The sequence below is a fragment of the Crocodylus siamensis genome, chromosome 4 (assembly GCF_052110815.1).
Source record: "Crocodylus siamensis isolate JL-2025a chromosome 4, ASM5211081v1, whole genome shotgun sequence".
NCBI lineage: Eukaryota > Metazoa > Chordata > Crocodylia > Crocodylidae > Crocodylus > Crocodylus siamensis.
In genome coordinates this window covers 118,735,226-118,751,935 of record NC_143398.1, presented here as the reverse complement: position 1 = coordinate 118,751,935, position 16,710 = coordinate 118,735,226, and the positions used below count along the sequence as shown (strand labels likewise).

The 16,710-nt window shown below is 41.4% G+C and overlaps 1 protein-coding gene across 1 annotated transcript in view; it reads right to left on the bottom strand.

Moving 5' to 3' along the window:
- Positions 1-16,710, bottom strand: part of PIK3C2G (phosphatidylinositol-4-phosphate 3-kinase catalytic subunit type 2 gamma) — a 367,788-nt gene that overhangs the window by 330,147 nt on the left and 20,931 nt on the right. The window contains exons 4-5 of the mRNA XM_090041603.1: positions 15,049-15,160; positions 8,243-8,345 (exon numbers count right to left, since the gene is read on the bottom strand). Coding sequence (XP_089897729.1) covers positions 8,243-8,345; positions 15,049-15,160 — 215 coding nt within the window. The remainder of the gene's footprint in view (positions 1-8,242; positions 8,346-15,048; positions 15,161-16,710) is intronic.

Here is a 16,710-nt window from a genome sequence, read left to right as displayed (position 1 = left end):
TGCAGATTGCCTTGGAGCCGAGACTACCTTTGTCTAAGTGACCCCTGGCTAGACTTCAGGGGAGTTCCTCTTGTCCACCCTCATCCTGCTAGCCTTCCATGCTCTTCCCTCCTCATTTTTTCAGGTGAAGAGCCTGGTGGTGGGCATCAATCGCCTCTTTGCCATCCCTGATGGCATGCAGCCTCTGCACCACAGCCTGGAGCTCCCATATCTGGAATTCCAGGGACTCTAATAAGGAGAACACCACAAGAAGGGAGGTGTCCTTGCTCCTGATTCCAGCCACCTGCATTCATTCTAGGCAGTCCCCCACAGCCAAGAGCCATGGACTCTGTCTGGGTGGAGGCTGAAGCCATGGGCTCCATCTGGGTAGAGGCCTCAGTGGTAACTAGAGGGGGGGACTCCAGCTGCAGGAAGGGGTGTCTTCAGGGTGTGGCATGTAACCACCATTGCACAGGTAGTAATCTGGGCTACTGCTGTACCAACCCTTCTCTTCATACCCACCTATGGCCTTGTGCCCTTCCTATGCACCCTCCTGCATGAAATCCCGCACTAACTCGCATGCTGAGCCCAGAGCACATCTGTTTGCAAGTTCAGTTCACCTGGATCTCTGGGGGCCTGGGCCAAGTAGGAGCCGGGGCGGGGGGGAGTCATGACCCTTCTCGGCTCCTCACAGCTGCCTTCTGCAACTGGCTAACTCTCTCCCATTACAGGCCTTGCTTACCTCCTAGCTGTGCTGGGGGTCAAGGTCAGGGTCCACTCCATCTTTCGGGGGTTCTGGACTTGCAGGGGCATGACAGGCTTCTGCCCATGCATCTCTCACCACAGCTGGACCCCAAAGTGCGGCTTCTGCTGTTGGCGTGCCCTTTTAAATCTGTGCATGTACAGTGAGGCCACAGCCTGCATTGCACCACTCTAGGGTCTGGGGGATTCCTGGCCCACTGGAAAAGGCTGCCTCCATTGCTTAGGACATGTAAATCATGTAAGTGATGGCTGAATCTCTAAGGACATACTCTAGGGTGAGCTGGTCATCAACTTGGATGGACTCAACTTCATTTTGTTGATATCTGCAAGAAAAACCTTCATGAGCTGCGCATCAATGACCAACACTGGGAGTCAATGGCATTGGACCGCTGTGAATGGAAAGCCTCTGTGAAGCAGAGCTTACATTGCTTTGAGATGGAGAGGGTCAATGATGAGATAGAGAAGCGGAATCGGGGCAGGCAAGGCTAAACGATACTCGGCATGCTGGTGCAAGCTCAACTGAGTTTGTATGTGCAACTTGCTGGAGGGTCTGCTTGTCACGCATCAGAGTCAGCCACTCGAAGCTGTGGTGGTACCCGGTAACACACCAAAAGCACAATCTTCATTGTTTCTCAGGATGAATGTCTGCTAATGATTGCTGTTGAAGATTTGTACTTCACCCAGGTATTAAAAATGTGAAAACATTCTCTAGAGATAAGGAGCATGAGGTATTGACTGAGTTCTTGCTGAAAAGGAACTCTGTCAGCAGCCTCTCTATGAAGAAGTTTTGCGCTGATTGCGGATTGGATTTTGCGCTGAAAGCTCTTCACTGGCAATGCCAACCCCCATTAAGGGCTTAATTTTCCACTCAGTAAAGCTTGTGTGGATGGTGTTTGAAGCCACTTCTCAAGCAACACTTTATAACAGCTAAATGTTGTACACATGCTATAGGTGTGAAACATATTGTCAAAAGAATAACTACAGGGATATGCAAGTGTTACATTTAGTTTGCCCTAAGTTTAGGGTTATATAAATGGCTGAGCATTCACAGGGCTTCAATCAGCCTAAAAATGGTATGCCTGAATGGCCTGGGTTAACTCAATCTAAAATGGGTCATCCCAACCTAACAAATGTCTGCACATCTTCATAGCACAGCCTCAGGGCTGTGCAAGCCCAGGAACTTGCCACATCCTCAGGGCTGTGTTATTTTAACACCCGCCCTAAACTGCTTGGCACTGGTCAGACCGCAGTTGGAATACTGCATCCAGTTTTGGGCGCCACACTTCAAGAAGGATGTGGATAACCTGGAGAGGGTCCAGAGAAGGGCCACGCATATGGTTAAGGGCTTGCAAGCCAAGCCCTATGAGGAGAGACTAGGGCACCTAGAGTCCTTCAGCCTCTGCAAGAGAAGGTTGAGAGGCGACCTTGTGTCTGCCTATAAATTCATCATGGGGGCAGAGAAGGGAATTGGTGAGGCTGAACTCACCAAGGCTCCCCTGGGAGTTACAAGAAATAATGGCCAAGAGCTAGCAGAGAGCAGATTTAGACTGGACATTAGGAGGAACTTCTTCATAGTAAATGTGGAATGTGGCCAAAATCTGGAATGGGCTCCCAAGGGAGGTGGTGGTCTCCCCTACCTTAGGGGTCTTCAAGAGGAGGTTAGATATGTATCTGGCTGGGGTCATCTGAACCCAGCACTCTTTCCTGCCTATGCAGGGGGTCAGACTAGATGATCTATTGAGGTCCCTTCTGACCCCAACATCTATGAATCTATGCTCCCGCTCCAGAATGGACAGACCCCAACCCTGCCCTGGACCTGTCAGTGCTTATCTCCAACTGACGTACTTCCAGCTGTCCACATGAATGTCTGCACATAGAAGAACTCAACTCAGATTTAAGTGGCTCAAAGTAAGCTTCCTAACCTGTGTCAGGTAACAGTCACACCTTCATAAAATATTTTCTTCCACTTCTAAGATTGTGCTGAAAGCTCAGTCCCACTCTATATGTTGGAATAGATTGAGATGCCACATCTTCAACACCCTACAAGTGCTTGGCATGCTGGTCAGTACCATCGACCTCATGTGGGAGCCCTACAATGGCTATACTATCACAATCATCTGGTTGCCAGACGAGAAGATGCATGTCATCCCTATCCAGCCTGGAGTGAAGCAAGGCTGCACACTCAGCACCATCATCTTCAACCTTGCAACGAAGTCACATTCACAGGGTGTAAAAGCCTAAAAATGGCATGCCCGAATTCAGAGGCCTACCAAATGTCTGCATATGTTCAGAGTACAGCCCCAGGCCTATGAAAGCCCAGCCACTTGCCACAGCCCCTTCTACTTCAAAAAAAGGTAACATACATCAATTCTGAAGTAAGTGTATGGGAACTATATGCAAATTGTTATAGCCATGTTTAATTTCAAGGGGTTTATTTTGTTTGCTTTTTTCAAATTTGCTCCTCACTTCCAGGTGCTCAGGGAGAGCAGGGTCTGACATTAAGGAGAGGGGAAAGGGGCCACCAGGGGAAAATGTTAAGAGGAAGCAGAGAGCAAGGGGGGTCTCTAACCATGAGATTGTAGCAGTGAGAGGGGGCCAAATTCAAGGTAAGCTTCCAATAATTAGATTCTATACCTGGAAAATTATAACAAATTTATAGTTTTTCTATATATAGAATTTAATTACTGGTTATCTTATAATCAGGGCCATCTTTTTATTCAAATAAATATGGTACCATTTTTCCATGGATTGTTTTTTTTTTTTTTTACCTTTAACAATATTTTTTCAGCCGCACTGCCTAAGCACTTTGAACATTCAGTTACTGGTTCTCTGAGGGCTTATGAGTTCTCTGCTTTATAAATAATCCTATGAAAAAGCCCTTATACACACTCATTTTTCATTCTGGTAAGCAAAATGCTACCATTCTTCTGTGTGTTGCTTAGGGTAAGCACCTACCTGTCTTTCTTTAATTAAAACAATTAAAAGTTCCTAAAACTTTATAGAAAAAAAATATCTCTCTCTCCTCCCCCACTCCAATAGATGCATGGATATCCAGGAAAACAGTTAAGGGAGAAGGACACTCCTAATAAGTTTGATATTATACTGCTCTGAATATGAATCTGAACCCTTATCATCAGATGGGTTACTCCTTAAAGTATATCAGAATATGCATTTGTTGAAAAGTTTAAAAAGCACAGAAAACATTGGAGGTTCATGCACTCACATTAACTGTTGATTTGGCTCAACCAGTCTAATGTCACTTAGGCTAGGGACAGCAGTTACATATAAACCAGTTTAAGTGATCAGAAACTGGTTTAAACCTGTAACAGAACACAAGCTCAGTGCACATAAACCAGTTTCAAAATCACTTAAACTGGTTTAAGATAAACCTGGTTGAATGTAGTATCAGACTTAACAGATTTGGGTCAAACAAGTTTATTAAACTTCTGTCCTGACCCCTTCCCAGTTCAAATTAAATCACAGTCCTGTATCATCCCAGAATGCTTTGCAGCCCTGGGCTGGGCTGTGCTTCTGCTCCAGAGAGCAGAGCTGGCCCTGCCCCACTGCTGCCTAGCTGGAGCCATGAGGGCTGGCTGACAAAAGGTTGGGGGGAAGCAAGCTCAGCTTGGAATTCAGCCCAGTCTGCAGTGAGATGTGGGGGGACTTCTCCCCTCCAACCCCCGTCCCATCTGGTGTCTGGGGCCAGGGAAGGTGGTTAAACATCCCTTCCCCCACTCAAATTTACTGCTGGCTGCAACTGTGGACTACAAATCCCAGAGGCACCTGGAAGCAGGAAGAGGAAGTGATGAGCAACCCTAAAGAGTCCTGCTGCTGCAATTCTGGACTGCAAATCCCAGAGACCTTGGAGGCAGCAGGAAGAGGGAGTGAACACACAGCCAGATCTGTGCTCTAGCACCTCCCAGCTTCTGGCCTGAGCCACTGCAGGCATGTGGCTGCATTTCCTGTATCATGCCTGTTTCAATTTAATTTGTGCATCTTAAACTAACCTGCAAAGACTGAACTGATTCAGCCTTGTGCTTTTTTCTACACCTAGCCATAATCTCTGTACTGCAGATAAATAGCTAACAATGTGAAGTATGAAGACACAATGCCAGGTCCTTTGCCCCTCTTTCTTCCAATGTACTGTTCCCTCTCAAAGATGATCTCTCAAGGACAACCTGCCATCAGATGTAATCATTAACACAGCTGTTTGGCTCAGGCAACTAACAGCATGTTGAAGAGTTGATGAACAAGAACAATGAATCCTTCATCACAAGAACTGCTTTTCTCTGGAAATATATTTGTGTACCCTTACAAAACTTTTAGAAAAGCTTTGCTCTTAGACTGATATTTTAGTTGGAAAAGAGGTTCAGGAGAGAAGAACTGATATTGCTGTTTCCTTACCTGCATGTAAGCATTACTGGATGGATAGCCTGGTTTCTGGGGCTGGTGTCTTTGATCCTTAGCTCTACCAGGTGCCCTCACAAACTTGGCAAAACAAGAAAACCACTGTAGTGGTGCTCCCTCCTTATGACTGTTCTGAAGATCTCTGCCTTTAGCTTGCTTTGCAGCTGCCACAGGAAGTGCATCTGGAGTGGCATTACCACCATGTTTTAAGGGATTCACATACCTAAGTGGGAGAAGGGGAGTTGGCAGAATTGAAAGCACACAATTCCAGCCACATTTGGGGTGTGGTGAGGACATATTCTGAGCACTGAAGTAGATATGGGACTATCCTATCTCTTTGCATTTTATCTTTTTATTTAAACAGTCCATAAGCCATTTGTCCATGTGACAGATTTGAACTGAATCAGGTTGAAAAAGCCAAGGTATTTTTTCCCACCACCACAGATTAGAATTTTTAGTTTTTAAAAATATCATTTACACATTTGTAATTGGTAATTTTGCAGTTCAGCAATAAGGGTGACCTGGGCAGCACATTTCTGCTTTTCGTGAATTAAAACAAAATATTTTTTCCTGAGCTTCATGACTTTACCAGTGCTTACTCCATGACAAATTTAACATTCAAAGGCTGCTTCCCTTCTTCCAGGCACCGTAAAATATGAGGCACTTATGCAATCATAAATAAGAGTAAAATAGATAGTAATGATATGCATGTTTATAAGCCCTGTTAGTTGAAGATCTCAGAGAACTTAAAAAATTAAGTTTCATAATTGCCTTGAAGGATAGTTATGAATTTTTATTGCAGAAGGCATCAGCTGACATTGGTACAGAATCTCAAGGGTTTGTTTTTTTTTAAATAACGTGAAGTCATAGAATAAAATGCTAGGTGTGCTAGGTTGTTTGATAGGTTCTCTTGATGATCTGTGACTAGCAACCCTCGGACTTCAGCTTCCATTTAATTCCTCTAAACACTATCAACTGTGAGGGCAAAACAGACTTCCAGAAACTGAGTGTGTCTAGACATTCATACTACTCCAGTGTTTACTGTGCTGGAATTTATTGCTCCCAGGTGCCACAATATCATGTGTGCCTGGGACTGTAGCCTGTTGAACCGGGTCAGAGTACTGCCAGCTGGCAGAGAGCCCTGGGAGTTAGCCTGTGAGCCCAGGCCTGCTCTGACCCAGATCAACATGCTGCAGAGAGACTGAATGGGGCAGAAGGGTGCTCTAGTTTGGGGCTAGCCAGCAGGCAGCCCCTACCCTGAAGTACCCTCATGCCCCAGTCAGCTGTCAGTATCTACACATACACTGCTGCAAAGTAAAAAACTCCTCAGTAGGGTATTATTTTTTTTATATGTACTACCCTGCTGCAAAGTTTATTAGTTTACTTCAGCATAATAGCCTTGCATAGACACCAAGATATTTGTCGCAGAGCTAATTGGTCTACTCTACAGTAAACATCTCATCTGAGTATTGGAGTCTGGACTGCGGCTTGAAGGGGTGCAGCAGCATAGATCCATGTCCAGGGCAACCACACAGCACCCAGCATAATACCAGCTCTGGCTGCGCCAACTACAGCAATGTGATCAGCTTCCACTGCAGAAACAGCTAGCTTCCCCCCCATCCATCCAAAGGTGGCACCTGAGGTTGTTGTCTTGGTCACCACCTCTCAATTATGCTACTGGTCACCTGAAAAAAGATACTGTCTGCTCAATGTTTGAGACCACCTCTGAAGGTTAAACTTTTTTACACAAAAATTAGAAGGTTAGAAGGGAGTATTATGATCATGTAGACTGACGCAGGTGACAGAATTCACCCAGAAATTCCTATATTATCTCAGTAATTCCTGCTCACTGCACTGCACAAGAGTGGCTATTATTACATTTTCTACAGATCATCTGCCAGACAGCCAGATGAACTGGGGTCACCAACCATTTGAAGAAATGGTGGCCTAGTGACAAATGCCTCTGTGTTTCATACTTCCTGTTCCCTGAATCTAAAAACCTTCCTGCTACCAATGGAATCTTATATACTATATTTGCCAATTGCTTGCAGAGGGAAGGGAGGGAGGATGAACCTAAATACAAGTCCTTGTAAAGAAGAGCACACACAGCATGAGCCACTACTGTATATTTCTGTATATTCACTCTGCTTTCTATCTGTTTAAAGGAACAAAGGGCTCAAAAAATGCTATTTTTAAATCAATATCCTCTTTAGCCTCATTATTCTATTTTTTAATGGTATAGTAGAGATACTGCACAGAATCTGATATTTCTTATGGTGACATATATCAGCAATAGAAAAAAAAAGAAACTGTTATTTTACATTAGTAATCTGTTATCTGATCTATATTTTGATAGACTCAAGTTGATACTGTATCTGGTTAAAGCAGATAATTGGAACTTTCTGTGGATAAAGTCAACACATCACCAGTGAAAACTGCCTTGAACATCAAAGTTTCCTCTCTACTGTGAAGTTTGGGTTAGAAGTAATTCAAGGTTGCCCACTGGGAATAAAGCTTATATGTAGCAACATAGATCAGTGTAATTAAAGCTCAATAATCCATTCCAGGGTATCTTAATCACAAATCATCTGTACAAGGATCTCTCTTGAGTTGAACAGTGATAAGACAACATGTTTAAAAGCAATATGTGCATGCTTAGACACATGCATATGCAAGCATGATCTCTCTCTTTTATCCAAATACTCAGGATTTCAGTAATAAAGCCTAGGATCTGGATCTGATTTATCTTGTACAATACTTGAAGTATTTTTACAATTACTCAATTTCAAAATCTACAAGGACCATCTAGAAAAAGGCTGATATCACAAGTATTGTTAGACTCTGATCAAATTAAATTCCTTTAAAAAAAGTAACATTTGGTCTTATGTTGAAGTATTCTCCATAATAATCAAAAGGACAGAGTAGCAGAGAGAAACAAAAATATTCCCAATACATTTCAATTACACTTCAGCAATAATGTATGCATGCTCAGGAAAGCAACTACCTCTCTCTGATTATCATTGCAGATTGTTAATTAAAGGGATCAAGGGAATTTCATTGCTTCAGGAATACTGAAAGAAACAAAAGGACAAACCGTTCGAGCCAAACTTTGCTGGAAGCTGGTGCCTTTCTGTAGATGAAGCTGAATGGAAGTGGCTGCCTTGAGGAGACTGTCATGACTACCCAAAGTCTGATCACTGCAATTTGGAGAGAAGGAAAAGAAATCATTTCCACTTGCCAATTGCTTCCTACACACCCCATAAATTATATTTAGATTAGTTTCCAATATTCTGTTAAACAAAATGTGATATAGGGACACTGTTTCTTGATTTGTATCTGTAGAAGCCTGTTAGAGTTTGGTTAGGGTTGTTTTTTCGGGGATGGGTGAAAGAGGCTGAGGGTGAAGTTACATGTTAGACTTAGACCACACCGAATCTCTGGAATGTTATGCAGCTTCAAAGTTAGAATGTGATGTGGGCATCACACATTAAGGGTTCATACCCTTTCTCACCTGCACGGCTCAGACTTGCCACTAGAGGGTGGCTAAGAGCCAGGGTATCTGGACTTGTTGTTGGGGAGGGAGCTGGCAACATTGTATCCTGGGATGCTGGGGGACTACAGATTGCTAATTTATCCCTGTGGAGAAAACTGAAGTTACACTAACATGAGCTGGGCCCAGTTAACCCTTGCCTGAAGTGGCCTAACTTTGACATTCTCAGAGAGTATTTAGGACAAGTTAATAAGTTTTAACTTCTGAATGCTCACATTTTAAGCACCCTTAGTATGGCCTAAGTGTAACATGTTACTTCACCCTAAGAATCACCAAACTTAGTTGAAGTTCTGATTTCAAATATATTCTATGGAGGTCAACTATGAAGGAGGAGGGAAAGTATTGCACACAAATAGATCTTTTAGCATTCAAAGTCATACTCCATCTTTGGAATCTGTGCTGTGTGTAAAACCTCAAATTACCTTAGCTTATGCAAGTTATCTAGCACAAGATGACAGATAGGTGGCTAATGAGAAGTGATTGCTATTGTTACTATATTTTGTTAGCTAACTTGAAAAATATTAAAATTACATTTGATCCCTATATGCATAAAGACAGTTGAACCACGATCCCAAAATGGGTCAGCTTCTCTGCTCCACCAAATTGATTAGGTGGCAGCAAAATGTGGCCCACCACAAGGGTCATCCACAGCTGGAATGGTTTCGTAAGGCAGGGATCAGCAACCTTTTATTAATGGCAGGCTGCATTAATGCAGCTCAGTCCCAAGTGGGCCATGGCTTGCAACCCAGCCATTACAGTTTTCCTTACTGCTGAATGCTTCCATGTGCTGCTGATTTCCTCTGCAACTGAACGTTGCCACATGCCGCTAATTCTCTCTGATGCTGAATGCTGCCGCATGCAGCTAATTCTGAATGCTGCCAATTTCCCCCTGCTGTGGTAATCTGGATAAGATATCTTTGCAGGCTGGATGTGGCCTAAAGGCTATAGGTTGCCACCCCCTGTTTTAGGGGCTGTTTCTGACAACTCTTGATAGAAAGTGTATACCAAAATAACTGCTAAACCCCACCCAACTCTGATAGCTCCTTTTAGCAATGCTAGGGATTGCCTTTTAGCTGAATGTTTGACCTTGTATTTAAATTTTATGGGGGCTTAAAGCTTTTGCACTGGTTTTCTCTTGCTCTCTTTTTCAAACCAGATGAAATAATGCAAAAGTAAAGCCCAACATACATGTTACAAATTAAAAATCCCTGGGGTTTAACTGGTTTACAAAATGGCATTGATTTTTGCAAGGACAATTTATTTTTTTCATTGGGGCAAGTTAACATGCATCAGTTACATATTCAGTTTATCTTCTGTCAGATTCATGTTGCTTCATTCAAACCTTCAGACATAAAACAGCCAGAAGGAATGCTCCAAATGTATACTGCTATTCAGTTTGGCAAGTTGTTCTCTAGCCTCTGGGCCACTTAGGAAAAACAGGTTCTTTCAGATTTATCAAGTGTCAGGGAAGACTCAGAATTCAGATGGAAATTGGGGTTATCTCCATCTAAGAGCTGTACTCGGAGGGACTGCAGTCAAGTTTATTCTGTTTACTTTTAAAATGAATGTTCTTATGAATAATCAACAGAAATAGGAGCCTGCAGAATGTACTGTCACACATGTCGGTCTCTGGTAAAAAAAGAAATATAATTTTAAATAATTAACTAGGGCTATATATAGCTGTCATTAGATACAATTACAGAGAGTTCAAACATCTGGGGATTTATCTCTTTTATGATGAGTAAATGCTCTGCATCTATTCCACATGGTAACTAGGTAAAAGGCAGGCCCCTTACTTCCAGTCACAAAAAGTGTAATTGTAGATGTGGCACTGTGACAAATGCACAGAAGGTTGCAGAAGGAGAAACCCATTTTCATTTGACAGAATAAATACCTAGAGCAAGGTCTTTTGACAGTGCTTCTGTTCATTTGCAAGATTTCTTGGTGTCAAGGACATGAAGAACATATTTAGGAGTGAAGAAGAGTGCAGAAGCCAACATACTGGAGTAATGAAATATTTGTGCTGATGTAAAGCATGTAGCTATTATATCACTACCTTGCACAAGTCCCTTTACTGACTACCTGTCTCTTTGCACAAGAAATTTCCACAAGAAGTTAAAACGCTTTATCGTCACTGCTGGGTCTCTTCATCCTCATTCTGGGTCTCTGTACTACTTCCTGCATCTCTCTCCTTTTTTACTACTTTCTTCTTTTTCCCTTGCTTCTTGTCTCACTGTTGTGTCACTTTTGTCCTATTCTTGCTTTCAGCCTCCCCTGCTTCCATTCTTCTAGGACAACCCTCTATACGCCTACAGAGTTCTCCTTCAAATACCTATATATTCATCTTATTTTTCACCAATTATTTCCACTCCCACCCTTCTACCTTCCACTCTACTTTACAATTAGTAAGTCTAACAGGAAAAATATTCACAAATATATGTGTGTATGATAAAAACCCTATTTGCTATGCCATCTTGAATTGCTATACTATCTGGACTCCCCTTTCTGCCAATGTTCAATTCGGTTTATACTACAGCACTTTGCTGATTGAACTACACTGGTATGCATTACTGGTAAAGAATTTCTTGTGCGGATGCAGTTTATACTGGTAAAAAAGGTCGTTTGCCTGTCTAATTATTAAACAACACTTTGCCCCCCTCCATGTTCGCTACGCAAAACAAGCTACTTCAGCAAAGATGGAGTTTTGCTAGTATAGCTGCCTTTACCCTAGGGCAGTGGTTCACAAACCTTTCTTTTGGCAACCACGCTTCTGGGCTAATGATTTCACTTTTGCAATTTGCAGCATTTGTGACCATACTTTTAAGTACTATAACCCCTCATTTGGGAACTACTGAACAAGGAGCTTCTGCTAGCACGTCTATCTTATGCTCCTCACTAAATTTCTGAACACCATAGCTATGGCACCATAGCAATGGTGCAGCACCATTTTGAAAGAAGTTTAATTTGTAATGACAAGAGAAAATGAGACTTAGTTTTACGAAGAACATATTAATTCAAAAGGTGCATGTTTCTAATGATTCTAATCTACATGAAGATAACTTTGTCCCTTCTGTAATTAATAGCTTAAATTTCACTTTGAGAGAAAACCAATTCCTATTTAAGGCCTTAATCTTCAAAGAATTTAACAAGGCAAAAATGTCATCGTTAAAGTCATAGAGCAGCCTGAAAGTGTAAATTATGAAGGGGATATATGCATGGAAATGTTTTATTGTTTTTCTGTTTACTACAGTGGCTGAGTTTTGAAAGCAGTAAGCTAATCATACCATATGAGAGTGAAAATGGGATTCAAAACTATATTTTAAAAACCTTAAAAAAGGAAGAGAAAGAGAAAACCCCACATGAATAGGTTCTGCACTACAATTGGTTGTTCTTACTGACAACAGCTACATCAATAAACAAAAAGGAGACTGACAGACTTTTATACAGCCCCATGCTATGCTTTACTAGGTCCTTTAAAATGCTCTGAGCAAGTGGCCTATAATTCTAAAGGCAAAAGTCTGCATGGAGGATTGATTCATTACTGTCACATGGCAAGAACTGTTTTTTGGTTTGCTGACTTATGCATCAGAGACTGCTTAACTTCAATATAATTTATTTTTTTATAACATCTTTCATAAAAAGGCATCATAAAACCACATTTCAGTGGCATCTGTTCACATGCTAAAGTGAAAATGAAAGTTTGCAGGCAAGATTTAGAGAGAAGAGGTAATGCTGTTGGTTTGGGTGGAAGGGTGATAAAAAGAAGATTTTCAGATAGGCACTGCACAAACTAAAAGGTGGAAATGAAATAGCTAGTTTAAAGGAATATTGAACAGGTAGCAGGGAGACCAGGGAGTTTGATACTTTGAATCCAGAATTGTAAAAAAATAAAGTAAAAAAAAAAACACCCCCAAAACACAGAAGATCTAGAAGATCAAATCAATTATATTTGAGAACAAATAGAACAGCTGGTGAGGATGAATACTTCGTGCTTACTTGGGTTGTAGAATTATGGACTATAGATGAAGATTAAGCATTAAAAATGGAAATGACATGAATACATTGAGATGTGATACAATTAAAGGATAATTTAAGATGATGGAAGAGGCAGAGAAAAGACAAACATGAATCCTGACAGTGTTCTAGAGATGGTGTAAAGCAGACTTACAAAAAATGTAGAGAGAAAAAGGTATCATTTAGTCTGTGACACTCCTAGCTTTCTGAGCTTGGAAACCAAGCAAAAATTTAAATTGAAAACCAGAAACTGAACATAATTCTAAACCAGAATTTTACAGTGGACACTGTGGGCCTCAAAACAAGGTCCTGGATCTAAACTTCCTTTAATTTGTGAGGTTGTTGTGAATATAAGTTTCCACTCAGGAAAAGCTCAGATACTTCAGTAGCTCAGGGGCATACAAAAAAAGTGAGGGGGATAACAAATTTGCATCTTCACTGATGTGCCAATGCCACATGCCATGTTATTTCAAGCTAAGCTACAAGAATGTATTTATTCACTTCCAGCAAAAAAAAGTCATTCATGTAAAGATTCCAGGCATCAAAGTTTTTGGATTCTACTACAGGAGACATCATTAAGTGCTTGATAATACAGTTCAATCTCATAACAAATGCATGCCTTTCCCAAAATCCCATTGGCTCATTAAACCACCACGAGGCGAGGTACAGTTCATTGGGTAGCTCGGAGGCTTTATGTTTACTATCAATGTGACTATAAAAAGAAAGCAGGGGCAACATTTGGGCACATAATCCTCCTTGCTGCATTATAGTTCAGAAACCTAATTCTGGAATTCACCACCCTTCTGTATTTTGTCGGTGTACTTTCAAATTTACTATGCACATTCAAAGAAGGATAGCAAAGAAAGAGCAGCTCATAATCTCAGAAATTACAGATGGAAGTCCAAATTCATTTCTGAATCATCCCTACAGTCTTCAAGTTAAGTTACCTTAGGAACAGCTTTGGTTCAGGGTTTCAAAATGTATTTTAAGGGCTCTGATGAGGAAGAGAAAAGGGATCAAAGAACAGCGCAGGGTAGAATTACATCTGTGGAGGCCAGATCTTCAGCTCAGTGTTTTTTGAACTATGTTAAAGAGGGAAAGAAAACTACTGAGAACATTATTGACCTTGTTTCACTGCTAATGAAATATGCAGAGATTCTGCAAGTACAGCATTAAGACAGTCCACTATTGATGAGTTCTCTTCCAAAAAACTGAAAATAAAGCTGTTTAGAACACACTGTACACTGTACTGAGACATACTGAGCTCATCCTCAAACAATGGCTTATTATTTCCATTTTATTAGCAATTAATAGGAAATGAGAAGGGGGGAGAAGGGGAAGGGAACCAGACCCTCTTATTCATCACAGATCTAAGATAAATGGAAATAAGGGTCTTGATTCTCATCTTCCTGGGTCCTGTTTTGAACTAGCTTACTATTCCTCATTTTAATGTATTTGCTCCTGTTTTACCAAAAAGTGAGCAAGTGCAGAGCCAGCTTAGAAATGCTAAGGAATTCATGTCTATATCTTGAGCTTCAAAATGTATTTGATTACAGGCATGTGAACTTACTTTTCTAGTAGCTTTTATAGAATTCACCAGTACAGTACATAGATATGCTCTTTATTACCTGCTAGAAATGAAGTTCCAAGTTACTATCTGATGCTCTGAAAGGCCTACTTCTAATGATTCCCTCACACTGCACGTACACATAACGATCTCTCTTCACAGTCATACACTCAGTAGCATCTTAGTGCCTTCATTTACTCTACTACTGCTATATACTGTAAAGAAACACCACCTTATATGGCAAGACTTCATAGCACTTGTCTTCCTTTATTTAGTAGTTTTCATGATTGCAGAGCTACAAGTTAAGTGACATCAACTCATACTTGTAATATTTCCTGAGAGACATCACAGGCATTAGCATCCCCATTTTAGGCATAAGGGAATCATGACAGAGAGAAAGGCAAAACTAACTATACAGAGCTGCACAGAAAATTGAGACGAGCTGGAATTCGAGGGCAGGTGTTCCTACCTGTTTGACCAATGCTTCCAGAAGTAAACTACGCTGCCATCTGAATACAGACCAGTGTAAACACAGTATATTACAGATGCTTAAGAAATTAAGCATTTGAAATGTGACTGGAACAAATCCCAGTGTGTGAATATCTCCCAAAACTTGAGGAAGATGAGCTGAAGATTTGTGTCTTGTATCCACTGCTATTGCTCTTTCCCTATTGCTTTGTTTTCAAACACAGTACAACACTTGAGTATTTGGTGCATTGCATATACAATGCAAGGAACAGTCAACGGCATTTCTTAGTAAGATACGTACTTTTGTAAAAATTCATCAGACCCACACAAAATGAGAAAACACTCTTCCTGTTCTGGATATTGATCTGTGCAGCGGAGGATCTCTGCAATTAAGTCACGGACAATGCAGCTAGCTGTAAACAAAGATAGCAAGAAAAAATTAATAGGATTTTGGTAGAGAATTGTTGGCAAGATTTTGTAGCAGAGAATATAAGATTCACAGTGTAATTGTTAACTACTGCTGCAGTCTAGCTCCATCAAGAGGAATCAAAATGAGTCACAACTGATTTAACATTTATTTTTTTTTCCCTGTGACTTCACAGAAGAGTGAATTTTTGCCATTTATCCTATCCTGAACTCAGCCTTGTTTTGAGAGTACATGTGTCTTAAACTATAAGCTGATCAACTATAAATCAGGAATGGAAGAGACCCAAGTAATTTTCCAAAAAAAGATATACTTTTTTCCCCATTCTTGTTGAAAGCAAGTCTACATTACCCACAGCAAACGGATTTCTTCTCTTAAACAAGGCCCAAAAGCTATTCCAGAGATTTAGCTACCAATATAACCTGCTACATCCATTTCACTTAACCATGCCCGGCAATGGCTGGGTGCAGCACTGCATACAGATGTATATTAATAGGTCTTGAGGAATATAATTTAGTGGTCTGAGGATTTCTTCCCAGGCCTGCTTCCACTTTTTTGTCACATCAGAATGTGAATATCTGAGCCTGGGGCCATTCAGGAGTTCAGGCACAGAGCACAGTCAAGATGGCTGAACAGAATCTGAGGACAACCAGGTCAGGGAGCCAGGAGGTCAAGCCAAGAGCAGGGACTGGAATCAAACCAAATCTAGAAGACAGAAGATCATGTAGAGAGCAGAGCCAAGAAGCAAGCTGAATTAAGAAGCCAGAAGATCACACAGAGAGCAGGATAGAGAAACAAATCAGCAGGAACAACACAGAGATCCAGGGTCAAGTTAAACCCTGCTGCCCAGAGGCTTTGTGGACCATGTCAGGAGTTTATATGGGGAAGTGGAGGGTCAGCTGACCCTAGGGCTAGGGACAGAATTACACATGAACTGGTTTAAGTGATCAGAAACTGGTTTAAACCTGTAACAGAACAGAAGCTCAATGCACATAAACTAGTTTCAGCGTTTAATCCATTTTCCATCAGGCTGAGACCTTTTGGGAGGATTTGGTCCCAAAATGAAAGAGATTACATACAAAGATTATGTTTATTCAGGGTATGTACAATCACTACATTTTGAAGAAATATTTTCATCCAGTCAGATTGTCTACAACCCAAATAACCAAAACATAAAGAAGTTCATAGGTGTTAGGGTTGGAAGGGACCTCAATGGATCATTGAGTCTGACCTCTGCCAGTGGCAGGAAAAAGTGCAGGGGTCATGTGACCCCAGCCAGGTGTTTGTCCAATCGCTTCTTGAAAACCCCCCAAATAAGTGAGACCACCACCTCCCTTGGAAGCCCATTCCAGATTCTGGCAACCCTAACTATGAAGAAGTTATTTCTGCTGTCCAACCTAAATCTACTCTCTATCAGCTTGTGGCCATTGCTTCTGGTTATTCCAGTGGGTGCTCTGGTAAACAGAGCATCTCCTATTCCCTGGCACCCTCCCCCACACTGGTGAATTTGTATAGTGCCACAAGATCCCCACACAGCCA